The following is a 27,664-nucleotide window of genomic DNA, read 5'->3' as shown; positions in this document are numbered from 1 at the left end:
ACAATACCGGACAAGATAAAAGAAAATGAAACTTTTACGAAGAAAAACTACTAGTTCGACCTGCTGTTACATTTACATATTTCCCACAATCCCTTGGAAACTGAGACTTTACAGTACTTCCTGTGGACATGCTACGTTTATCGGTGCATTGCTGAAGCCGACCAGAGGAGGGCAGCGTTTCCGTACGTTAAAAAAAAAACTCAACCAATTCCAAATGCAGTTTCTTTTTTAATAAAAACTAAAAGCAAAAATGTGATTAAAAAATTGTGTGTTTCTAAAACTAGAAAAAAACAGAAAAAGCTACGTTTTTAAACTTTCATTTCCTGTTATGCATGCATCCACCCTGTCACGTCAAGCTGCTCCACAAGGGGGACAATTTTAGTGAAAATTAGCATTTGATATAGGTTTAGCTTCAGCTTTATCTCTCCATGTTTAGCTTTATCTTTCCAGATTTAGTTTTACCTCTCCATTTTTAGTTTTAGATCTCCAGGTTTAGGTTTAGATCTTAAGATTTAGTTTTAGCTCTCCAGGTTTAGTTTTATATCTCCTGGTTTAGCTTTAGCTCTTTTGGTTTAGCTTTAGATCTCCAGGTTTAGTTTTAGCTCTCCAGGTTTAGTTTTAAATTTCAAAGTTTAATTTTAGATCTCTAAGTTTAGTTTTAGATATCCAAGTTTAGCTTTATCTCTCCAGGTTTAGCTTTATCTCTCCAGGTTTAGCTTTATCTCTCCAGGTTTAGCTTTATCTCTCCAGGTTTAGCTTTATCTCTCCAGGTTTATCTTTATCTCTCCAGGTTTATCTTTATCTCTCCAGGTTTAGCTTTATCTCTCCAGGTTTAGCTTTATCTCTCCAGGTTTATCTTTATCTCTCCAGGTTTATCTTTATCTCTCCAGGTTTAGCTTTATCTCTCCAGGTTTAGCTTTATCTCACCAGGTTTATCTTTATCTCTCCAGGTTTAGCTTTATCTCTCCAGGTTTATCTTTATCTCTCCAGGTTTAGCTTTATCTCTCCAGGTTTAGCTTTATCTCTCCAGGTTTAGCTTTATCTCTCCAGGTTTATCTTTATCTCTCCAGGATTAGCTTTAGCTCTCCAGGTTTAGCTTTATCTCTCCAGGTTTAGCTTTATCTCTCCAGGTTTAGCTTTATCTCTCCAGGTTTAGCTTTATCTCTCCAGGTTTAGCTTTATCTCTCCAGGTTTATCTTTATCTCTCCAGGTTTAGCTTTATCTCTCCAGGTTTAGCTTTATCTCTCCAGGTTTATCTTTATCTCTCCAGGTTTATCTTTATCTCTCCAGGTTTAGCTTTATCTCTCCAGGTTTAGCTTTATCTCTCCAGGTTTATCTTTATCTCTCCAGGTTTAGCTTTATCTCTCCAGGTTTAGCTTTATCTCTCCAGGTTTAGCTTTATCTCTCCAGGTTTAGCTTTATCTCACCAGGTTTATCTTTATCTCTCCAGGTTTAGCTTTATCTCTCCAGGTTTATCTTTATCTCTCCAGGTTTAGCTTTATCTCTCCAGGTTTAGCTTTATCTCTCCAGGTTTAGCTTTATCTCTCCAGGTTTATCTTTATCTCTCCAGGTTTAGCTTTATCTCTCCAGGTTTATCTTTATCTCTCCAGGTTTAGCTTTATCTCTCCAGGTTTAGCTTTATCTCTCCAGGTTTAGCTTTATCTCTCCAGGTTTATCTTTATCTCTCCAGGTTTAGCTTTATCTCTCCAGGTTTAGCTTTATCTCTCCAGGTTTATCTTTATCTCTCCAGGTTTAGCTTTATCTCTCCAGGTTTAGCTTTATCTCTCCAGGTTTAGCTTTATCTCTCCAGGTTTAGCTTTATCTCTCCAAGTTTAGCTTAGAAAAATAACTTATAAGCTTAGAAGGAAACTCAGATTTAGGTTCCCAGGTACTTTTAAACATTTAAAACCTCCAGATCTTCAGTTTAGTACAGTAACACCACAGCTTTAGTCAGAATTTCCTGGTTTATTTTGTTTATTAGCAGTGGAATAACGAGCCGTAGCAAATAACAGTCAGGACATTTTATACACCAAACAGATGCACTGTGTGAATAATAATGAATTTGAAAAATAATAGAAAAAGAAAAAAACAAAATAGGGTGAGCCTTTAAACCCTTTAAAGGTATTTTATTACAACTTGCCCTTGTGATAAACTTGCATTAATATTCAATCCCATCAGACAAGCTCGTGTTAGAAGGTGCACTACATCTCCAAGCATTTTTGGACACCCCTGGTAATGAATCCATTCAGTTAAAATCTAGTTCAATTTTCTGTCTGTTAAAAGCTAAATTTGTAAAATTACACCAGTGAAGAGAAATAGGTTTTTATTTTTTTTTTATATTTTATATTGAATATTTTATATTGCCCAACCCAATTGATTACTTGATTTTCTGATTCTTTTCATTTATTCATCTTGTAACAAACAGAAATATGTAAAATGTAAAAGTCTAGAGAATATTTCATTTTTTAATTTCACCTAAAAACATAAAACATAAAACATGCTGACCTCACTAATGACTAATGCTGATGCCCAGTCCCTGCTTAAAAAACGTATCCATATAACATGATGCTACCGCCACCATGCTTTTCATTGAGGAATGGCAGTGTTAGGCTTTAGGCTTAGTCATGCTTCAACGTGTTTTTCAATTCACAGACTTTTTCCTACATAAAACCAGAAGCACTTTAAATTATTGATGATTTCATGTCAGTATTCCAAAATTTGTATCACAAAATATCTGTGTAATTTTAAGGCTTTTTTGTCATCCTGATACTTTTTGAGATTATCAAGCAAACTTTAATATCAGACTAAGAAAGTCTGAGTAAGTATAAAAAGCACTTTCTAAATAAAACGTTTATTTATTAAAGGAAAAAAAATATCCAACCCAATTAAATAATCTGTTAAAAAAGTGCTTTTTATATATTTATTCACATTATCTTTGTCTGATAATAGAGGTTGTTTTATCAGTATGACAAAAATGCAAAAACAAAATAAATCTGTAAGGGGGCAAATACTTTTTCACTGTCCTGTATATATATATATATATATGATTTCACTATTTATAGGTTTATGTTTGAGTAAAATGGACATTGTTGTTTTATTCTATATTTATTTGCAGAAAATGAGAAATGGCTGAAATAACAAAAAGATACAGAGCTTAGATACTTCAAATAATGGAAAGAAAACAAGTTCATATTCATAAAGTTTTAAGAGTTCAGAAATAATCAATATTTGGTGGAATAACCCTGGTGGTTTTTAATCACAGTTATAATTTCATGCATCTTGGCATCATGTTCTCCTCCACCAGTCTTACACACTGCTTTTGGATAACTTTATGCTGCTTTACTCCTGGTGCAAAAAATGATTGTGATCATCCATTTTTGTCTGCTAAGACACTTAGTTAAGTGGGCTAAATGACTTATAAAATATTTCTTAAATTCCACTTGTTTTTAGATTATGCACCAGGAAGAAGTATTATTAAATATAAAGTTTTAATATATCAATAACTATCAGTACATTGTGATTAATGTGATTAATGTGAAAGTGAGGCCTCGATGTGAACAAAAGTGCAATGTGACAGAATAAACATAAATACATAAATATGTTTCTCCTGCAGACAATCTAATAAACACTGTACTGTTTATGTAATGGTGCTACAGTAAATTCTATCATTTATTTGGTATGAGAAAAAATATATATCGAAATAATATTGAATTATATGAGAACACTGAATTATGCAGAGAATTATGAACAAAAAACAGCAGAATTCTCATTTAAACCCTTACAAAATTAACATTTCCAGGATGTTAACGTGATTTTTTTGTGGTAAAACATCTAGAACATCTAGATCTCCATGTCCTGACGAATAAAAAAAAAGATCACCACGTGGAAAAGCACTGCAGAGACAGTATGAACGGGTAGGTGTGAATGCAAACTGAAGGCTCGGGTGAAAAATAGAGATATTCTACATATCATATACACTGTTTAATATATAATACTGGTATATAAAATTAGCCTATAACTATAACGTAGTTCTATATCTGTACAGTAAGAGTTTAGGGTCCTGATCTCCACATTAACAGGCAGCAGATATATAATGATATAATGATCCACAGCAGATCTTCTGCCTGGTTCTACTGTTTGGTCCTGACTGTCCACATCCGTCCTGCGTCCCTCCGTCCTCCTGGACCTGAGACTGAGGACAGTGTGGATCTGAGAGTCCAGCTTTTAGAGTCAGAGTCCAGAGGACGGGTCAGTGTGTCTTCCATAAAGGGTTATTGTAGACCCAGCCGTCGCCCTGCAGAGGAATAAACAATTCTTTATCAGTCTTTGCTATCGTAACGACGAGAAAAGTACACCTTGCACAGTCCTGTACTAATTCTTTAACCCTCCTATTATATTTGGGGTCAATTTGACCCCATTCAGTGTCAAATTGTTTGACCCCAGTCTGTAAGAAAATTAAGATTGACACTAGTTTTGTAATAATGCATATTTGCTGTCATTTCTTAATTAAAGACAATACATACAAATTAAATGTTTTCAATTATTCACTTTCAATGTCTGTTTTATTAAGGCTGGTTTATTTGCATTAAACATAAGAAATATCAATATTTTACACACATTGGTGTGGTAATAATGTTGAGGTCACTATGACATTCAGTTTTATAATCTTTCTCTTAACGTCCCGTCACTTTAGGCCCTGACCTAACAACACAACACTTATAAAACTTATATAATACTAATAAAACATTACAACAATGCCAGAAGCGCTGATATTTTTTAAAATAAATATAAAATAACTGGCAAATAAACTTTCTTAACAGGTTTATTTAAATTAAATTATAATAATGTTCTTTTTTATTTACTATTCTGTTTATTGTTGATGTAAAAGTTGGGTTTGTGCTGCTGTGTTGCCAAGATAGCGATGCATGGTGGTGGTGATGGTGGGTTAAAAGATAGCAATAATTAACAAGTACAAATTCTCCCTTCCTTCTACAATACATTACTATTCTTCAAGTGCAGGTTTGTCCCGCAGCAGAATGAGTGTAGAACAGATTTCCCCTAAAGTTCCTTTTATCACTGTTTATAAATAACGGGTTAATCTACAGTTACAGTAGATACAGAATCACCACCTGGCTCAACTTTTTGTAATTGGTCTAAAAGTCCAAACCGTATAGAAAAGTGTTTCACACTGCAGAAGAACCAAGACTGAACTAAATATTGGTCTTTTAACACTATTATTTTATATTATTGCTATGGTTGCTAGGGTTACCTATTTGTGAGGTGTGATTGGGGTTGTTTAAGGTTGGGTTGCTATGGTTACCTGTTTGTGAGGTGTGATTGAGGTTGGGTTGCTATGGTTACCTGTTTGTGAGGTGTGATTGAGGTTGGGTTGCTATGATTACCTGTTTGTGAGGTGTGATTGAGGTTGGGTTGCTATGGTTACCTGTTTGTGAAGTTGATTGAGGCTGAGTTGCTATGATTACCTGTTTGTGAGGTGTGACTGAGGTTAAGTTGCTGTGGTTACCTGTTTGTGAGGTTGTGTGATTGGGGTTGGGTTGCTATGGTTACCTCTTTGTGAAGTGTGATTGAGGTCGGGTTGCTATGGTTACCTGTTTGTAAGGTATGTTTGAGGTTGGGTTGCTATGGTTACCTGTTTGGTGAAGTGTTTGGGGGTCCAGCAGGGGGAGCTGCTGGTGGTTCTCTGTTTCTCCTCCTCTCGCTGTCCTTCCTCCAGCTGGTGTTTGTGTTCCGTCGCTTCGTCTATATTCCCCTCTTTCAGCGCTCGGGTTACATGCTGCCACAGACGCCTACACACACACACACACACACACACACAATTAGAATATTATTAAAAAGTTACTTTATTATTTCAGTAATTCAGTTCAAAATATAAAACTCATATATTATATAGATGTATTAAACACAGAGTGGTCTATTTTAAAAGTTTATTTCTTTTATTGTTGATGATTATGAAGCTTAAAGCCAATGAAAACCCCAAAATCAGTGTCTCAGAGAATTTGAATATTATATAAGACCAATTGGTATATTTGGAGCAGTGTGGGCAGTGTGCCAAGTCCTGCTGGAAAATGAAATCCTCATCTCCATAAAAGTTGTCAGTAGCAGAGGTTCAGCATGAAGTGCTGTAAGATTTTGACTTTAGACTTGATAATAAAACACAGTGGATCAACACCAGCAGATGACAGACATGTCTCTCCAAACCATCACTGATTGGTGGAAACTTCACACTAGACCTCAAGCAGTTTGGACTGTGTGTCTCTCCACTCTTCCTCCAGACTCTGCTCCCTTCATTTACTTTAAATGAAATGTAAAATTTACTGATGATCAGTGATGGTTTGGAGAGGCATGTCTGTCATCTGCTGGTGTTGATCCACTGTGTTTTATTATCTTTAGTCTAAAGTCAAAATCTTACAGCACTTCATGCTGAACCTCTGCTACTGACAACTTTTATTATGGAGATGTGGATTTCATGTTCCAGCAGGACTTGGCACACTGCCCACACTGCAGAAAGTACTAATGAAAGTAGTAATAGATGTGTTAATATTGTGTGTTAAATGTACGCAGTGAACAGAACTGACCTGGACTCGGTGCGGCTCTGTTTCTCTACAGGACGGATCAGCTTCTTAATTACAGGAAGTTTGGACGTCTCGATAACTTTGGTTTCGGCGCTGCTGTAGCTGAACTCCAGCGTCCCGTTCCACTCGCCCTGAGCCTTACACACTATAGTACCACTGGAGTTCTGCTTCACCTCCGCCGTTACCCTACACACACAGATTATACACAAACACACATTACACACACACACACACAAAAGCATTATTCACTCAGCATACGCTTAATTATACCCGCTTACTTATCCCTTTATTGGACATTTTATTAGAAACACCTACACTTTCCCTCCAACAGTATCGGAACAGAAAAAGTCAATTCTCTTATTTCTGCTCCAAACTAAAAAAACATTAAAACATATGCGACTAATTCGACTAATCAAAAGAGGAAACTACACAGTTCACAGGATTCAGCAGCTTCTCCGTATGAACCCACACAATTTTCTTGTGAGTAAAAGTATTTTTATCTGTAGCCTCTTCCAGTTGGTGTTGGTTGGGGTTACTCCCTTCAGTCTCCTCTTTAGCAGGTAAAATGCGTAGCATATGACTTATATAGCCAGTCTATATAAAACTGTCCACTTTTTGCTCCTGATAAATTCGATGTATTTTTGGCAGTGTTGTATCTTGGTTTTATTTTAGTTGTATCTTTCTTTAAAATAAAAGACAAAATACAGATATTTTACTGCTGAGATCATTTAAAATAGGTTAATCTTTGTCTCATTAGTAGATAAAACTTTGTCTCTGTACTTCCTGTTCCTCTTTCTAATTAGTCTAATTAGTTATTATCTACTGAGGAAGCCTCTGTACTTTAGTTCATGAAGTCTTTTTCTGTGAACAGTAGATTGTGATATCTTCACTTCTGCCCTCTGGAGGTTGTTTTAGGGTCTTTCTATACAGCTTTCAAAATATTTCTGTCATTCAGTGCTGTTGTTTTTTTTCTTGGTCTACCTGTTCAACATCTGTTACTTAGTACACCAGTGATGACTTTCTTCTTCAGGATTTTCCATACAGTTGTTCTGGATATGAACAATATTTGTGCTCTAATGGCTCTGATTGATTTTCCATTTCAGCTTCACATTTGCTTGTTTTTCACCCATAAACTTTCATAGCTTTCTGGTTTTTATGTTGGTTACTTTTTTAACTATAAAAACACAAATCTGAAACTGAAACTGAAACTAAGACTGTTTATTATTTGTTGGAAGCATTAGCCCTTTCAGACCCTGTGTCCATTACAATGGATATGATGTTTTTTTTTTTTTCAAATGTTTTGTTGCCCAAAACACTGTTTTTAATCAGAATAGACTATTAATGAGCCAACGATATCTTACCCCGCCCACACTGTACTGGAAAAGAAAAAACAGTATTAGAGCTGACAGCAAAGAGGCTAATTAAAAGAGCTCATTTTTAGTAATTGTATTGATTTTAATCACACTTTTTATTATGTTTATTTTAGTGTTTAGAGATGGTTTGTGAACAAAAAGGTCAATATCAAATCTAAAATAATAAAGTTAAGAATAGGCTCCCAATCCAGTATACGGAATTTTAGTTAATTGGATTTAATGTTTATATAGATTTTAGATTAGAATATTAGTCTTCATTTGTGTTCATTACAGACAGAAAACAACATTATTATGTTTATTTTTTTTTTCTATATTTTTTTCCATCACTGGCACATAATTCAGGTCTGAAATGGTTAATGTATCACACCTGAGAGTCACATGACCCAATACTTTTTCTCATAAGACAGAAAACTGTGTATCAGCTCCAGATATACAGTAAATAATAATAGGATTCCATCATTTCTTCCTCCTCAGGTGAGACTCACCTGTGAACTTTTCCTCCGTAGAAAGGTTTGGTGTGGAAGGTGACGGTGGCGGAGTATCCACTCTTCACACAGCTGATGGAGATTTTCCCCCCGAGCTCCACCCAGGGGACGGTGAGGATGGAGCGGGCGTAGGCTGAGGGCAGGGTGAAGACGTACTCTTCATCATGATCCAGGAGACTCAGCACACCTGCACAGCATTTATACACACTCAATTAATATACATTACTTACTAACCTGGTGAAAAATATATATACTCAATATATACTTAATGTACTTCATTAAAACGTATTGAGAAGTGGGTACCACTTTAAAATAAGTCTACCTTTATAAAGGGTTTATAAATGGTTTACAATTAGTTTATTAATGGTTACTAATTAGGTTGTAAATGCCTTAAAAATCATTAATAATCAGTTATAACACATACATAGAAAGGGCAACAATGACCTGTTGTTTGTCAAATAGTGAACCCACAGCCATCTATATTATGGCCTTTCTATGTATGTGTTATAAATGATTATTAATGATTAATGAAGGCCTTTACAAATTAGTAACCATTAATAAACTAATTGTAAACTATTTATAAACCCTTTATAAAGGTAGTCTTATTTTAAAGTGGTAGCGAGAAATGTCTTAATATGCTGTAAATATACTAACAGATGTATTTACTTACCTAAAATATATTAAAAGTACAGTAATATTATGCTTTAATTAAATGTTTGAAAGTAAACTTTGATCATATTTTTTTAAAAGTACAATATAATGTATTTAAAATAAACAGACTACTGTAAAGGGCACTTTTAATTTCATGCAATTCAATATATTTCTGAAATACTTATTTAGCAAAGAGTGTTAAAAACAGCTGTTACAGTAGTTCACTTAAATTACAATGTATCGTAACTTTTTTAGAAATAGTAGTAAATTTAATTACTACATTGGTCAAATGTTTCAAACATATATTTAGATATTACATTAATATAACAGTTACAATATATTTCAATGCTCTGTAGTTATAATTAGGAAAATATAAACATAAGTAAATTATAGGACAAAGTGTTAAACAACATTTAAATGTAAAAAAAAATTGTAGTACAGTATATTAAAATATATATTTTTATACCCAACGAAGTATACTAGTGTTCTCCACCAGAGGGCAGTGTGGAGCTTTCACAGTATGTTTCAGTCAGAGACTGAGTTTTCTAAAATCTTCATAGAACAAAGCTTCTCTTTTCAAACCGCTCCTCAAGTTCCCCCTAGATAATACCAATTCTGCTCTAGTCCTATGTAATGTGATGTACACTACCGTTCAAAAGTTTGGGGTCACTTTGAAACGTCCTTATTTTTGAAGGAAAAGCACTGTACTTTTCAATGAAGATAACTTTAAACTAGTCCTAACTTTAAACAAATACACTCTGTACATTGCTAATGTGGTAAATGACTATTCTAGCTGCAAATGTCTGGTTTTGGTGCAATATCTACATAGGTGTATAGAGGCCCATTTCCAGCAACTATCACTCCAGTGTTCTAATGGTACAATGTGTTTGCTCATTGGCTCAGACGGCTAATTGATGATTAGAAAACCCTTGTGCAATCATGTTCACACACCTGAAAACAGTCTAGCTCATTACAGAAGCTACAAAACTGACCTTCCTTTGAGCAGATTGAGTTTCTGGAGCATCACATTTGTGGGGTCAATTAAACGCTCAAAATGGCCAGAAAAAGAGAACTTTCATCTGAAACTCGACAGTCTATTCTTGTTCTTAGAAATGAAGGCTATTCCATGCGAGAAATTGCTAAGAAATTGAAGATTTCCTACAACGGTGTGTACTACTCCCTTCAGAGGACAGCACAAACAGGCTCTAACCAGAGTAGAAAAAGAAGTGGGAGGCCGCGTTGCACAACTAAGCAAGAAGATAAGTACATTAGAGTCTCTAGTTTGAGAAACAGACGCCTCACAGGTCCCCAACTGGCATCTTCATTAAATAGTACCCGCAAACCACCAGTGTCAACATCTACAGTGAAGAGGCGGCTGCGGGATTTTGGGCTTCAGGGCAGAGTGGCAAAGAAAAAGCCATATCTGAGACTGGCTAATAAAAGAAAAAGATTAAGATGGGCAAAAGAACACAGACATTGGACAGAGGAAGACTGGAAAAAAGTGTTGTGGACGGATGAATCCAAGTTTGAGGTGTTTGGATCACAAAGAAGAACGTTTGTGAGACGCAGAACAAATGACAAGATGCTGGAAGAATGCCTGACGCCATCTGTTAAGCATGGTGGAGGTAATGTGATGGTCTGGGGTTGCTTTGGTGCTGGTAAGGTGGGAGATTTGTACAGGGTAAAAGGGATTCTGAATAAGGAAGGCTATCACTCCATTTTGCAACGCCATGCCATACCCAGTGGACAGCGCCTGATCGGAGCCAATTTCGTCCTACAACAGGACAATGACCCTAAACACACCTCCAAATTGTGCAAGAACTATTTACAGCAGAAGCAGGCAGCTGGTATTCTATTGGTAATGGAGTGGCCAGCGCAGTCACCAGATCTGAACCCCATTGAGCTGTTGTGGGAGCAGCTTGACCCTATGGTACGCCAGAAGTGCCCATCCAGCCAATCCAACTTGTGGGAGCTGCTTCTAGAAGCGTGGGGTGCAATTTCTCCAGCTTACCTCAACAAATTAACAGCTAGAATGCCAAAGGTGTGCAATGCTGTAATTGCTGCAAATGGAGGATTCTTTGATGAAAGCAAAGTTTGATGTAAAAACAATGTTATTTCAAATACAAATCATTATTTCTAACCTTGTCAATGTCTTGACTCTATTTTCTATTCATTTCACAACGTATGGTGGTGAATAAGTGTGACTTTTCATGGAAAACACAAAATTATTTGCGTGACCCCCAACTTTAAGTTACATAGTAAAGCACAAATCTGAACTACATTGGGTTCCCTGAGAAAGAAGGTCAGCCAGAATCATACAGTATCAGGATGATCCAACAATAAGACCAACTATGGAACCAGTTTCTTCCATTTAAAAACATGACAACCTGTAGGGTTCACTGTAGGACCTACTAGAAGATCACCTGTAGAACTTACCTCTTATTGGAATCTGGTCTGAAAGACTAACTATAGAACCAACTGCAAGACAACCTGTAGGATTAAATATTAAACCAACTATAGAACCATTAGTAGGACCAACTGCAGGACTATCTGTAGGATACACTGTATATTACTGGTGTCTGGTTTGATAGACTAAATATAAAAGCAACGGCAGGACTACCTGTAGGATTAACTATATGCAGTAGCACATGTAGGGGGCATCAGCATATTACTGAGATTGTATCTCCCAAATTCCAAATAAAAATATTCTCATTTAGAGCATTTATTTACAGAAAATGAGAAATGGTTGGAATAAAAAAAGATGCAGAGCTTTCAGACCTCAAATAATGCAAAGAAAACAAGTTCATATTCATAAAGTTTTAAGAGTTCAGAAATCAATATTTGGTGGAATAACCCTGGTTTTTAATCACAGTTTTTTTTCATGCATCTTGGCATCATGTTCTCCTCCAACAGTCTTACACACTGCTTTTGGATAACTTTATGCTGCTTTACTCCTGGTGCAAAAATTCAAGCAGTTCAGTTTGGTGGTTTGATGGTTTGTGATCATCCATCTTCCTCTTGATTATATTCCAGAGGTTTTTAATTTGGAAAAATTAAATAAACTCATTGTCTCTTATTTTTTTCCAGAGCTGTATATGTCTAACTATATTATTGTGGTTTGGTCTGAAGGACAACCCATAGAACCATATATAGAAGGATCTAGAAGGGCTTCAGACACCTGAGGAGAAGCTCCTCACATATCCACAGTACCAAAGGGTCTCTAATATACAAATCATCACAGAAAAATCTTAAAAACTTCATTAAAACCATTAGAAACAGTCTCACCTTCCCCCACCATGGACACGCCCACAGACATGCCCATGAACTTGCTCTTGGTCCAGATGTGAACGTTCACACACATGGCCCTCTCCCGGCACTCGCAGTAAAACGCCGACACAGGAGGATGATGGGAAACCTGTTCAGCCACGAACCGGACCCGGTAATTCCCTGACCCCGCCCCCGCCGCCTCCCCCGGATCCGTCCCCGGGCTGGAGTCCTGCGTTTGAGTCCTGAGGGGTCGGACTCGGTCCCGGGGAACCTCCCAGGAACAGTGGAACGTCTCCCCCAGGATGGGGTTATACGGCTTCTTGGCCACGGCTCCTTTCCGTCCCTCGTGGAAGGAGGTCAGGTAGTACTCCACAAACCGCACCATGCGCTCCTCCGGCGACGCCCCCATCGACACCGCCAGGAACAGGTCCGGGTGAGCCATGAAGTTAGCGTACATCTCCAGCAGAGAGCGCTTCTCCAGGATAAACGTGGGCAGAACCACCTGAGCAGAGACAAGATACAGACCAGGTGAATCCAGGAAAATTACACACAACTACAGGACTATAAAAACAACTGCAGGACAAACTCTGTATTAGTATGGTCTGGGCTGGAGGACCAAAAGAAGAAGACCATATGAACAACCATCTGATAGACTAATAATAGGCCTGGTTACAGGACCAACTGTAAGGCCACCTATAAGACTAACTGCAGGACTATCACTAGGACCAACTGTAATACCAACTACAGGACTATCTGTTGGACCAATTGTAAGACTAAATGTAGTCTAGACTAAATGTAATCTGTCGGACCAATTGTAAGATTCAAAGATCATTTATAGAACCAAAGTTTAGGACCAACTAAAAGACTAACTGCAGGATTATCACTATAGCCAACTGTAGAACCAACTGCAGGACCAGCTGTAGGACCAAGTGTAAGACTAACTTCAGGACCAACAGTAGGACCAACTATAAGATAAACTGCAGGATTATCACTAGGACCAACTGTAGGACTAACCGCAAGACCAACTGTAAGATAAACTGCAGGACTATTACTAGGACCAACTGTGGGAGCAACTATAAGATAAACTGCAGGACTATTACTAGGACCAACTGTAGGACCAACTGTAAGATAAACTGCAGGACTATTACTAGGACCAACTGTAGTACAACTGTACAACCAACTGTAAGACTAACTGTAAGACTAACTACAGGACCCATCTGTAGGACAGATTGTAAAACTAACTACAGAACCACCTGAAAGACTTGCTACAGAAGTCTGGTCTGGTAGAGATGTTGCCAACTGTAGGACCAATTACAGGACAAATTGCAGGACAATCTGCAGAACCAACTACAGGACAAATTGCATTGACCATCCTGATATAAACTTTATTAAGAACCATCAGTAAAGCCAACAGTAGAACCATCTGATCAATATATCTATGAGTAACAGACAAAGGAGATAAAACAACTAACGTAATAATATTTGTAATAATTTGTCTGTTTGTGTGTGTGTGTGTGTGTGTATAGTGTGTGTGTGTGTATAGTGTGTGTGTGTGTGTGTGTATAGTGTGTATAGTGTGTGTGTAGTGTGTGTGTGTTTGTGTGTGTGTACCCGTGTGAGGTCCATGCCCAGTTTGAGTTGGGACAGTAGGTGGAGGATGACGCTCCTCTGATCATCCAGAACCCCCAGCTCCTCCTCCACGTTCTCCTCCGTATCCATCACCTCCTCACTGGGAGAGACCAGTTCTACACCTGCCTGCTGCACACACACACACACACACACACACACACATACACACACAACTTGCAGTTTCTGAGGCTGGTAACTGATGAACTTATTCTGTGCAACAGAGGAAACTCTTGCTTTTCCTTTTCTGGAGTGCTCCTGATGAGTGCCAGTTTCAACATTATAATGTTTTTTATGGTCTTTTTTGCAGTGACTGCACTTGAGGATACTTTCAAAATTCTTAAAATGCTTCTTTTCAGATTGACTGACCTTCATTTCTTCTTAAATTCTTTCCTTTACTTAGTTGAGTAGTTGTTGCTTCTCATAATCTGGATTCGAACATTCCTCAAATATTCACTATTCACTGTATACCTGTAACTCTACCTCTTCACTACTTTACTTTAACTGATGCTCTCAAACACATTATTAAGAGGCAAGAAATTCAAGTAATTAACTCTTGATGAGTTCAGCACAGCTGTTAACTGAAAGCCTGAATTCCAGGAGACTCTACCTCATAAAACTGACTGAGAAAATCCAGCAGAGATGAGTAAAACTGATCATCTAAGCATTACTTATATCTAAGTAATACTAATTTGATTGGACTGTTCTTTATAAACAGTATGTTCCCAAATCAGTGGATATTATCTGTAATTTATTATCTGCAGATTACTGTAATCAGACTCTTTATATCTGTAAAAACACATATCCAGACAGTTCCACTACTGTAGCATCTCAACCCTGTGCTGTAACACCACACACGTCCTCCAGGTGGCGCCCAAACCTCAGATATACAGCTGAGACTACAGAAGACTGTGCTTATTAAACAGTACAAATCTAATCACATCTAAATCTGATTATTCAAACCGCAGAGCCTCGTCCTTCATCTGAACCTGAGGAGCGGAGAGAACGTTCTGATCCAGGGAAACACTTTCTCTCTCTCTTACTATATAAAACTACACCGAAAATAAGAGTATAAAACTCTTATACACTTCAATGTACAACTTTAGCACTGAAAGAATAAAGGGTTTTAGAAGGCCATATGGATGGATGGGTAGGTGGATGCATAGATGGATTGTGGATGCCTAATGGATGGATGGACTAATGGTTTCATAAGAAGGCCATATGGATGGATTGATGGGTAGGTGGATGGATGGATGGATGGATGGATGGATGAATGGATGGGTGGGCTGAAGGTTTAATAAGAAGGTCAAAAGGATGGATGGATGGGTAGATGGATGGGTAGGTGGATGGATGGGTAAGTGGATGCATAGAGGGATGGATGGAAGGACTGTATTTTTTATGAGAAGGCCTAATGGATGGATGGATGGGTAGGTGGATGGATGAATGGATTGAAGGTTTCATAAGAAGGCCATATGGATGGATTGATGGATGGATGGATGGATGGGTAGGTGGATGGAAGGATAGACGGCTGGATGGATGGATGGATGGATAGACGGATGGATTACATATTTAATATATAGTAAGATAGCTTTTATAGAACCGTATTTTAAAAGGTTCTCAAATGTGGCTCTACAGCATCATAATAAATAAAAAAAATTTTATTCAGGTTAAAAACCATATTTATTGTAGTGTTTTGGAATTCAGGATCAGCCATAATATTAAAATCATTAAAACAAGTGAATCTTCATTCCAGTGATTTCTGTAATGTCTTGGATTTGCAGTATTTTGAAAATAAGACATTTTATTCTTCCTTAATTTAACTATGCTCACGTAAGATTTAGAATGACATTTAGAGCATAAAAGCACCAAATATTTGGTAACCGAAATGATTCAACGTTAAAAACCAGGAAAAAAATATGTTCAGTGTTGAGGAGGCAAATTATTTATACAAAACATTTTTTTTAGCAGTGCTGCAGAAAGATCTGGCAGGGAGCCAACAAACGGCAGGTTTAAGTTCATTTTACGCTTTGTGTTTACGCTTAGTTTTCCAGCTAAAAGATACGCGCTGTACAGGACTAGGATAGTAATGCTAGCTAAGCTAACTTAGCTTTAGCTGGCTCCCTTTCTCTGTGTGAAATTCAGTCACAAGTCACTTGAATAGCACTGCTGAGGTAAATCAATGATAAGATTAGCCCTGCTCAAATAAATTAATTGATTTGTAGGTACTGTATGTCTGCTTGAGCGTTTAAGATGTTTAAGATTTAGTTTTAAATGGTATTGTATTTAAATTGTATATTTAAATCGCATTTTCTGCAAAAAGAAAGAAAAAATATATTTATGCCATTTATGGTATTGAAGGGTTGCATTTTAATAAAAACCTGTATGTTGAAAAAAATGTAAAATATATAAATCAAGTTGTTTTTATTATTATTCTATAAAATACCACAGCCCCCCTGACTCTAATGGATTCTATAAATGATGTACTGTTATGGTTATAATGCGTGTAGAGCTGGGTTGTGTCGGGTCGGGTCAGCAGCGCTGTTATGACGAGCTTATAACAGATTTATGAGCTCTAATTCCACCCGGCTGTAATGAGACTGTCGGGATTCAGACGCCGTTACTGAGAAAAATACCACAGCACTGCACTGACTCACACTACAGATACCTCACACACACACACAATATACACACACACACTTTATACCCTCACACACCATACATTCACACACACACACACACACTTTATACACACACTCACACAGTATACATTCACACACACCCGTTCAGCCATGTGGGAGCACCATGCGTGACCCAGTAAAACAGCTGGACCTGTTTCACTCAGAGAGACTCTACTGTAGATCACTGAACTCTGTAGAGAGAGAGAGAGGGATATCAGTGTGGATAGAGAGAAATATAGACGAATGGATGGATGGATGGATGAATGAATGAATGAATGGATGAAAAGGTGGATGAATGGATGGAAGAATGAATGAATTAATGAATGAATGAATGAATGGAAGAAGGTTTGGGTGAGATATAGATCAATGTGTGTATGTATACATGGACAGATGGATGGATGGATGAATGGATAGATGGATGAATGGATGGATGGAGGTAGGTAGATATATGCATGCATTAATGTATGTGAGAGGTTTTTTTTTATAAAAGCCAAAAGGGTGGATGTATGGGCTGAAGGTTTTATAAGAAGGCCGAATGTATGGATAGATGGGTAGGTGGATGGATAGATTGGTAGGTGAGTAGATAAATGGACAGATAGATGGATGGATGGACTGAAGGTTTTATGTGAAGGCCAAATGGATGGATGGGTAGGTGAGCAGATAAATGGACAGATGGATGGATGGATGGATGGATGGATGAATGGATAAGTGGATAAATGAATGGATGAATGGATGGATGGATGGACTGAAGGTATTATGAGAAGGCTGAATGGATGGATGGGTAGGTGGATGTAGGGATTGAAAGTTTGAAAAGAAGGCCAGATGGACGAACGGACGGATGGATGAATGGATAGGTGGATGGATTAATGGATGGATAGGCTGAATGGATGGAAATATGGATGTATGGATAGAGGATGGATAGATGAATGGATGGAGGGACTGAAGGTTTTATGAGAAGGCCGAATAAATGGAATTAAAATTTGAATAGAAAGCCAAATGGACGGATGGATGCACAAACAGATGAATGACTGGACAGATGGATAGGTAGGTGGATGGATGGATGGATGGATGGACTAAAGGTTTTATGAAAAGGCAGAATGGATGGATGGATGGAAGGAAAAAGAGAGGATGGATGGACTGAAGGTTTTATAAGAAGGCCAAATAAATGAATAAATGGATTGAAAGTTTGAATAGAAGGCTAAATGGACAGATGGACGGACAGATGGATGAATGAATGGATAGATCGATGGACTGAGGGATTTATAAAAAGGCCAAATAGATGGATGGGTAGGTGAGCAGATAAATGGACAGACAGATGGATGGATGGATGGATGGATGGATGGATGGATGGATGGATGGATGGATGGATAAGTGGATAAATGAATGGATGAATGGATGGATGGCCTGAATGTATTATGAGAAGGCAGAATGGATGGATGCGTAGGTGGATGTAGGGATTGAAAGTTTGAAAAGAAGGCCAGATGTACGGACGGACGGATGGATGAATGGATAGATGGATGGGTAGGTAGATGGATGAATGGATGGATAGGCTGAATGTTTTATGAAAAGGCTGAATGGATGGAAATATGGAGGTATGGATAGAGGATGGATAGATGGATAGATGAATGGATGGATGGACTGAAGGTTTTATGAGAAGGCCGAATCGATGGAATTAAAAGTTTGAATAGAAAGCTAAATGGACGGATGGATGGACAGACAGATGAATGACTGAACAGATGGATAGGTAGGTGGATGCAAGGAAAAAGAGAGGATGGATGGATGGACTGAAGGTTTTATAAGAAGGTCAAATTAATCAATGGATGGATTGACAGTTTGAATAGAAGGCTGAATGGATGGATAGACAGGCAGATGGATGAATGAATGGATGGATAGATGGATGGACTGAGGGATTTATAAAAAGGCCAAATAGATGGAAGTATGTATGGATGGATGGATAGATGAATGGACTAAAGGTTTTATGAAAAGGCCATATGGATGGACGGATGTATAGATGGGTAGGTGAATGGATACATTGGTAGTTTTATGAGAAGGCTGAATGGATAAATGTTTGTTTTGGAAGGTAGCTGTATGAATGTATTGATGTATGTATGGGTTTATTTATAGATGGATGGATGGATGGATCCATGGATGTGTAGACTGAAGTTTTTTTCAGAAGGATGGATGGATAGATGGATGGATGAGGGCTAGTGGAAAAGTGCATGGATGTCCAAATAAATAAAGTAATTAAATTAATAAACAACAAATCAATCAATAAACTATAAAACATAATTGATGTGAGTTTGTTGGAGAGTTTCTGTATGAAAGAACAAGAGTCACACACACACACACACACACACACACACACAGACAGGCTGAGCGCAGTGTGTAGACAGTCAGTGGTGTGACCCGAGTCCTGCGGGACGTCAGTAGGAGGTCTGACCTACTTACAGTGTCTGAGTAAAGAGAGTAAATATACATTTATATATACACAATATATCATTTTAGTGTGGGATTTTATGTTTCATGTCTAAATTGGAGCAGCCTGGTGTTCAATCTTCATTAATTGCACATTGCACCAGTAAGAGCAGAGTGTGAAGGTTCAATTAGCAGGGTAAGAGCACAGTTCTGCTCTAAATATTGCAATGCACACAACATTATGGGTGACATACCAGAGTTCAAAAGAGGACAAATTGTTGGTGCACGTCTTGCTGGAGCATCTGTGACCAAGACAGCAAGTCTTTGTGATGTATCAAGAGCCACGGTATCCAGAGTAATGTCAGCATACCACCAAGAAGGACCAACCACATCCAACAGGATTAACTGTGGACGCTGTAAGAGGAAGCTGTCTGAAAGGGATGTTCGGGTGCTAACCCGGATTAAAACTAGGTGTTTCAGTTTTAATGCCCAACCCCTGTGAGTAAAGTGGGTCTGGGAACAGAACCACCAGAGCCTCAGCGTTACCTCAGCGCAGGGGGCGAGGCCTGTGTTCCTGAGTGACGGCGAGGGCTCTGCTGAGAGCAGGGGGGCCACGCCCCCGTTCCTCACGCACTCCACCGATGGCGTCTTGGGGACGGTCCACACGTGAGATCCATCTACAGAGAGAAGATCATCAGAACATCAGAGCAGATCAGGAACCCTGAACTGATCCTGAACCAGCCTGAAGCTCCTGAACCACAACCAGCACTGAGAAACCATCCACATGTTTAATACATATATATATATTTATATATATATATATATTTAAATTAAAGCTATTAGTGATTGGTGGAAAATCAGATTCACAGCACTGGAGCTACAAGGCTAATATACTCTATTCTGAGAATGGAGAAAAGTACTGGAACACCATTGTTTCTTCTGTAATTAAGGGTATTAAAAAGAGTTTATCTTGCTTTTGTTGGAGATATAGCATTAACAATATTCCTATTCTATTGGCAAGAATTCTATTAGAAAGGGTACGTTAGCATAGCTTCATTTTACAGTATATAGCTTTGGAAAAAAATAAGAGACCACTTAAAAACCAAATTGAAAACCTCTGGAATATAATCAAGAGGAAGATGGATGATCACAAACCATCAAACCACCAAACTGAACTGCTTGAATTTTTGCACCAGGAGTAAAGCAGCATAAAGTTATCCAAAAGCAGTGTGTAAGACTGGTGGAGGAGAAGATGATGCCAAGATGCATGAAAAAAACTGTGATTAAAAACAGGGTTATTCCACCAAATATTGATTATTTCTGAACTCTTAAATATTTATGAATATGAACTTGTTTTCTTTACATTATTTGAGGTCTGAAAGCTCTGCATCTTTTTTGTTATTTCAGCCATTTCTCATTTTCTGTAAATAAATGCTCTAAATGAGAATATTTTTATTTGGAATTTGGGAGAAATGTTGTCTGTAGTTTATAGAATAAAACAACAATGTTCATTTTACTCAAATATAAACCTATAAATAGTACAATTCTGAAACTGAAGTGATCTCTCTTCTTTTTTTCCATAATTTACATCAGAAATAAGGAGTTTATATGTAAATATGATTTTTCACACCGTTATTGCTTTAAGAAAAAAAGCCCACAGTGAAAAAACTCAGCCCTGCTGTTTCAGACATTCCAGCAGCTGGAACAGCGCTAGCATCTTCCATAATGCATTAGCCACATTAGCATTTCTGAGCCGCACTGCGAGGCATCCTTCTTAAAGGGGCAACGCTAACCAGCAACGTTAGCTAGCACTAATTTTCCTTTAGCAACAGCACTGCTTGGTTAATTTTCGTGGTAAAGTGCTAACTAGCAATGAACATGGCTTTAGCCACGTTAGCTTTGTTTAGCTGGTTAACTTTGTCCTTATAAGAAGGTTTTCCAGAGGTAGAGCTTGGGTATGGTAGCTTCAGGCTGGTCCAGGAGATGGTTAAAACCCACACTAAACTTCTAGCAGAAGCAGATTTTAGAACAGAATGGATTTAAGTAGAATTTTAAGGCCATGAGTAACAGGGGATTATCATCAGCATCATCACCATCACTTAACATCATCATCAGTTTCATCACCATAATCATCATTCAGTGAGAAACAATTGCTTCAAGCATCGAATCATAAATACCTTATTTGGGCATTTTATATCTTATTTGCAGACATCCCACCTCTCCAGTGACTACTGTGATTCTCCCGCCATCAAATCATATTTCACATACAATCTCCTGGAAGCTGCTCATGCAATTTTTGATTTTGGAAGCGATCAAGCAAGACTGAATGAGTCTGTGACGCAAGAGGCATCCTGATTGAGCTCTTTGGGCGTGATTTACATTCTGATTGGTCTGTCTTTGTGCTCTCTGGGCGGGATTTAATACATTATACATTGAATGACTGAAGATTTTCAACTTCTCAATGTAAACTCTTAAAAATAAGGATTCTACAAATGGTTTATTGAGCAATGCCTTAGAAGAACCAATAATTCAGTCATGTCAAATTCTGGTTTATGCAAAACCAAATAGGAATTTTTCTTAAGTTTGACCTCCCATTACTCCAAAATGCTACAGTAAAATCACTTCATACCTATAGCATTAATAGTACAGAAAGACTTCTTCAGGGATTTAATGGTGTGCTTTATTAAAAGTTTGATTGGCTGTTTTTATAGAACTTTAAAATCTGCTTTATGCAAAACCGAATGGATATTTTTTCTAAGTTTGACCTCCCATTAAAACAATTCTACATTACAATCAATAGATACTTGTAATAAAATTAATACTGCAGAAAGGCTTCTAAAATAATGTAACAGTGTGATTTGATAACAGTTTGATTTGCTGGTTTTATAGGACTCCAAATTCTGATTATAGCAAAATTGAATGGACATTTTTCCTATGTTTGACCTCTCATTACTCCAAAACGCTACAGTACAATCACTTTATACTTATAAGATTAATAGTATATAAGGAATTCTTCAGGAAATGTAATGGTGTGATATTATAACATTTTAATTTGCTGGTTTTATAAAACTCCAGAATCTGCTTTATGTAGTATTTAATGGACATGTTTCCTAAGTTTGGCATCCTATTACTCCAAAACGCTAGAGTAACATCATTTTATACTTATAAGATTATTAGTATAGAAAGATTCTTTTGTAATTGTATGGTATAATTTGATAACAGTTTGATTTGATGGTTTTATAGGACTGCAAATCTGGTTTAATCAAAATTAAATGGATATTTTTCCTAAGTTTGACCTCCTATTACTCCAAAATGCTGCAGTAAAATCACTTGATACTAACAAAATTAATACTATAGAAAAGCTTTTTTTAGAGTTCTATCGTATTGTTTGATAACAATTTGATTTCCTGTTTTTATAGAATTCTAAAATCCGCTTTATGCAAAACTGAATGGACATTTTTCCTAGGTTTGACCTCCCATTACTCCAAAATGCTACAGTAAAAACACTTTATACTTCTGTAATTAATAGTATAGAAAGACTTCTTCAAGAATTTAATGGTATAATTTGATAACAGATTGATTTGCTAGTTTTATTGGACTCCAAAATTTGCTTTATGCAAATCCAAATAGACATTTTTCCTAGGTTTGACCTCCCATTACTCCAAAATGCTACAGTAAAATCACTTTATACCTATAGCATTAATAGAACAGAAAAACTTCTTCAATACTCTTATGGTGTACTTTAATAACAGATTGATTTGCTGGCTTTATAGGACTACAAAATCTTGTTTAGGCAAAATTAAATGGATATATTTTGTTTGATTACTCCAAAATGCTACAGTAAAATGATTTATACTTAAAACCTTAATAGAACAGAAAGACTTCTTTAGGAATTTAATGGTTAAACTTAAATTAAACTGATGGATCTGAGCATTAATAATGGTTTTGGATTGTTCTGGAAAAACGTAGACAAACCATTCCAAACAATCTGACAGTGAATTAAAGAATCAAGGCAAACAGAAACATCCATCCAGTCATGCAGGAGAAGAGAACAGGCAACAACACACTGATGCAGATCTGGAGGTGAAGTGTGATTCACAAATTCAGTGAAACATGCAGAGAAGAAATGTTTCCATTACCTGCTTTATAGTTTCCCACTTGGCTAAATGTGCTGGTGGTAAACCCTGCACCCTCCCACTAGCTTTAAACCAGTTTAATCCAATATTACCTCAGATATCTCCAACAGTTCCACTATACACCCCATAATACTCAAGCTTACAGCTGAATGTATAGTGTATTGAGAAGCTGGGTTAATAAATTAAAAGGTTAGAAAATCAACTGGATTTAAGCTATGTATACCCTAATGCCTATTATATAGCAGTTTATTGTATGGTCCCATTATAGACACCTTATAGATGCTTAACTAACATTAAACTGAGCCAAGCCCTAAACCTTAAACCTTAAATCTAACCCTAAACCTTAACCTTAACCAAAAATCAACCCTAAAACCCAGCCCTAAACCAAAACCTTAACCTTAAATCTAACCCTTAACCTTAAATCTAACCCTTAACCAAAAATCAACCCTAAAACCCACCCGTAAACCAAAACCTTAAATCTAACCCTTAACCTTAAATCTAACCCTTAACCTTAACCTTAACCAAAAATCAACCCACCCAGCCGTAAACCAAAACCTTAACTTTAAATCTAACTCTTAACCTTAAATCTAACCCTTAACCTTAAATCTAACCCTTAACCCTAACCTTAACCAAAAATCAACCCTAAAACCCAGCCCTAAACCGAAACCTTAACCTTTAATCTAACCTTTAACCTTAAATCTAACCCTTAACCCTAACCTTAACCAAAAATCAACCCTAAAACCCAGCCATAAACCAAAACCTTAACCTTAAATCTAACCCTTAACCTTAAATCTAACCCTTAACCCTAACCTTAACCAAAAATCAACCCTAAAACCCACCTGTAAACCAAAACCTTAAATCTAACCCTTAACCTTAAATCTAACCCTTAACCTTAACCTTAACCAAAAATCAACCCTAAAACCCACCCGTAAACCAAAACCTTAAATCTAACCCTTAACCTTAAATCTAACCCTTAACCTTAACCTTAACCAAAAATCAACCCACCCAGCCGTAAACCAAAACCTTAACTTTAAATCTAACTCTTAACCTTAAATCTAACCCTTAACCCTAACCTTAACCAAAAATCAACCCTAAAACCCAGCCCTAAACCGAAACCTTAACCTTTAATCTAACCTTTACCTTAAATCTAACCCTTAAACCTAACCTTAACCAAAAATCAACCCTAAAACCCAGCCATAAACCAAAACCTTAACCTTAAATCTAACCCTTAACCTTAAATCTAACCAAAAATCAACCCTAAAACGCAGCCGTAAACCAAAACCTTAACCTTAAATCTAACCCTTAACCTTAAATCTAACCCTAAACCCTAACTTTAACCAAAAATCAACCCTAAAACCCAGCCTTAAACCTATCCCGAACCTAAACCTAACCTTAAATCTAACCCTTAACCCTATTCTTAACCAAAAATCAACCCTAAAACCCAGCCTTAAACCTATCCCAAACCTAAACCTTAAGCTAAAATCTAACCCTTAACCTTAAATCTAACCCTTAACCCTAACCTTAACCTTAAATCTAACCCTAACCTTAACCATAAATCAACCCTAAAACCCAGCCCTAAACCAAAATCTTAACCTTAAATCTAACCCTAAACCTTACCCTAAAATGGTATCACTTTAAAATAAGACTACCTTAATAAAGGGTTTATAAATGGTTACCAAATAATTTATTCATGGTTACTAATTAGGTTGTAAATGCCTTTAAAATGATTAATAATCACTTATAACACATATGTAGAAAGGGCAACAATGACCCAACAGTAAACCTACAGCCATCTATATTGTTGCCCTTTCTACTGATTCTACTGATTATTAATGATTTTTTAAGGCATTTACAACCTAATTAGTAACCATTAATTAATAAACTAATTGTAAACCATTTATAAATCCTTTATAAAGGTAGTCTTATTTTTAATTTAATGTTAATATTACAGTAAGGATTAGAATTGGGTGCAAGGTTACACATAATTGATATTTATTTATTTTCACCTTAGAGATCTGTTAGACATACTGTTGAATGTTAGTTGAGCATTTATGAGACATCTATAATGGACCATCCAAATATAGTAAATTTGGGAAATAGGTGTAAAAGTCTTCAGCCCACTCAACTGCTGCTAGGGTTGATATTAGCCACCATTGTGTCCAAAAATCCATTTTTACAGCCAATGAAATTTGGATTTTATGATATATATAAAAAGGTACTCCTTGACTATGATGCCCAAATTCCCCTCAGAATATCAATATTCGGATTATTCTACTTCGTTTTCTTCTGTTGTTCTTGGCATGCTGCTATTATTTCAGGCATTGGTAGAATTTCTGGCATCACTTTACTCAGACGGTCCATTATGAATGCCTCATAGGTGCTCATCTAACATTTAACTGAATGTCTATTCTATTATTAAATGCAACCGAACTCTCATCTGAATGTAAATGATCCTTAGAAGGGCATCAAGTGGTCCAGGGGGCTAAATGCTGCCACTATGTTTAGGAGATTGAGTTAGAGATTGAGTTAGAGTTAGGGTTTAGGTTAAACTACGTTCAACTAAGAATGCAGAGGCATTTAACTGACTTTAAGCTGAATGAGAGTTGAGCAACTTAAAGGTATCAAGGCAACAATGGACCATCCAAGCAAAGTATTGTTACCGAATTTCATTGGAAATGTCTATACTTATACCAATCAAAAAACACACGATTTAAAACTTTAGTCAAATATAGAATTACTAGCTAATTACAGTACAGGCCAAAAGTTTGGACACACCTTCTCATTCAATGCGTTTTCTTTATTTTCATGATTATTTACATTGTAGATTCTCACTGAAGCATCAAAACTATGAATGAACACATGTGGAGTTTTATGTCCCTAACAAAAAAAATGAGCTGAACCTCCACAGTCACCGGACCTGAACCCAATCCAGATGGTTTGGGGTGAGCTGGAGCACAGAGTGAAGAAGGCAAAGGGGCAACAAGTGCTAATAAACACCTCTGGGAACTCCTTCCTTCCTTCAAGACTGTTGGAAAACTTTCATTTCAGGTGGCCACCTCTTCAAGAAGCTCATTGAGAGAGTGATGCCAAGAGTGTGCAAAGCAGTAATCAGAGCAAAGGGGTGCTGTTTTGAAGAAACTAGAATATACTTTTTTTTTAGTTATTTCACTTTTAAGTTAAGTACATAAAACTCCACATGTGTTCATTCATAGTTTTGATGCTTCAGTGAGAATCTACAATGTAAATAGTCATGAAAATAAAGAAAACGCATTGAAAAAGAGAAGGTGTGTCCATACTGTATGTACAGTAGCTGTTAGTTAGCTTGCAATACTACAGACTCAAAGTAACATTTAGGAAGCTAATGTGTAGCACTGAACTCTATAAACCTGTGCAAGAACTGTATGAGTGTGTGAAATTATATTATATTAATTAGCAGATCTTCTGCTGTCCAGCCAATCAGCCCCCAGTTAAGAGTCTGAATGCTGTGGGTGTGGGAGCTCAGCTAAACCCTCACAGTTCAGGAAACTGACTGAGGAAGGAAACGTTCCATTAAATCAGAAAACTAATTACATTCATCAGCAATACGGCAGCCTGTAACCTCAGCTCTGACCTTATTACGGATTATATCTGTTTTATCTCCGTCTGAATCTTCACTCGGCCTCGGCACAGAGCGAGACCGAGACGAGACGAGACAGGGAGATTCCCCAGGAGAGTCCCGCCTCTGAGTCTGAACGGGTCACTTAACTTCCTGAACGCTGGACGAACCACAGAGCTCACTGCAGAAAGATCTAGAGAACTGCAAGGCTTTTTGAAGAAAACCACCACAAGTTGTGCCAACTAGAAACCTTTAGTTCAGATAATTCATTTTTCATATGTATAAAAAAATATATACATAGACTCTGTATAGCCTGCCGGCTGCTACGCTATGCAGAGTCTATGTATATATATATATATATATATATATATATATATATATATATATGTCTATGTCATTATCAGTACAGTAATGGTGGCGCTCGGAGCTGAAGCTAGCACTATAGGATGTAAAGAGTGGTTTTAATAAGCTTCTTCTGCACTTTTTAAGTCATTAATGCCTCGTTTTAAATGTCAGGGCTCTCCGGATTCTAGTAAGGAGGTGTGGAGCGACTTTGAGCTGGATAACGGTGTAAAAAGTGATTTATCAGGGTAAATTATGTGTCGAAACATCAGTGTAGATTTATTCCTAAACTCTGACACTATTTTAACGGCGCGTGTGCAAGGTGTGAAAATAGACTTTTAATAGGGTGTAAGATAGCAATAAGCTCTGCAACGCACCTTGCACAGGGTGTACAATAGGGCCCTATATCTCACAACTTAAAATTTCACTTTATGTTTTTAGTTGGCCTAATTTAAGTTCTAAAAATGTGTATTATGAGTCCATCTGACTATCCTTTAGGATCA

The 27,664-nt window shown here is 37.1% G+C and overlaps 1 protein-coding gene across 1 annotated transcript in view; it reads right to left on the bottom strand.

The window, feature by feature from the left end:
* Positions 1 to 3,241: 3,241 nt before the first annotated feature.
* LOC125790057 (oxysterol-binding protein-related protein 10-like) overlaps positions 3,242 to 27,664 on the bottom strand; it is an 80,733-nt gene continuing 56,310 nt past the window's right edge. Inside the window, exons 7-13 of the mRNA XM_049473171.1 lie at positions 19,635 to 19,765; positions 13,981 to 14,124; positions 12,388 to 12,871; positions 8,452 to 8,638; positions 6,597 to 6,779; positions 5,651 to 5,807; positions 3,242 to 4,294 (exon numbers count right to left, since the gene is read on the bottom strand). Coding sequence (XP_049329128.1) covers positions 4,250 to 4,294; positions 5,651 to 5,807; positions 6,597 to 6,779; positions 8,452 to 8,638; positions 12,388 to 12,871; positions 13,981 to 14,124; positions 19,635 to 19,765 — 1,331 coding nt within the window. The 3' untranslated portion in view covers positions 3,242 to 4,249. The remainder of the gene's footprint in view (positions 4,295 to 5,650; positions 5,808 to 6,596; positions 6,780 to 8,451; positions 8,639 to 12,387; positions 12,872 to 13,980; positions 14,125 to 19,634; positions 19,766 to 27,664) is intronic.

Source organism: Astyanax mexicanus, unplaced genomic scaffold (genome assembly GCF_023375975.1).
Source record: "Astyanax mexicanus isolate ESR-SI-001 unplaced genomic scaffold, AstMex3_surface scaffold_34, whole genome shotgun sequence".
Taxonomy (NCBI): Eukaryota; Metazoa; Chordata; class Actinopteri; order Characiformes; family Acestrorhamphidae; genus Astyanax; species Astyanax mexicanus.
Note: the sequence above shows the minus strand (reverse complement) of the source record. Positions and strands in the feature narration are given on the sequence as shown.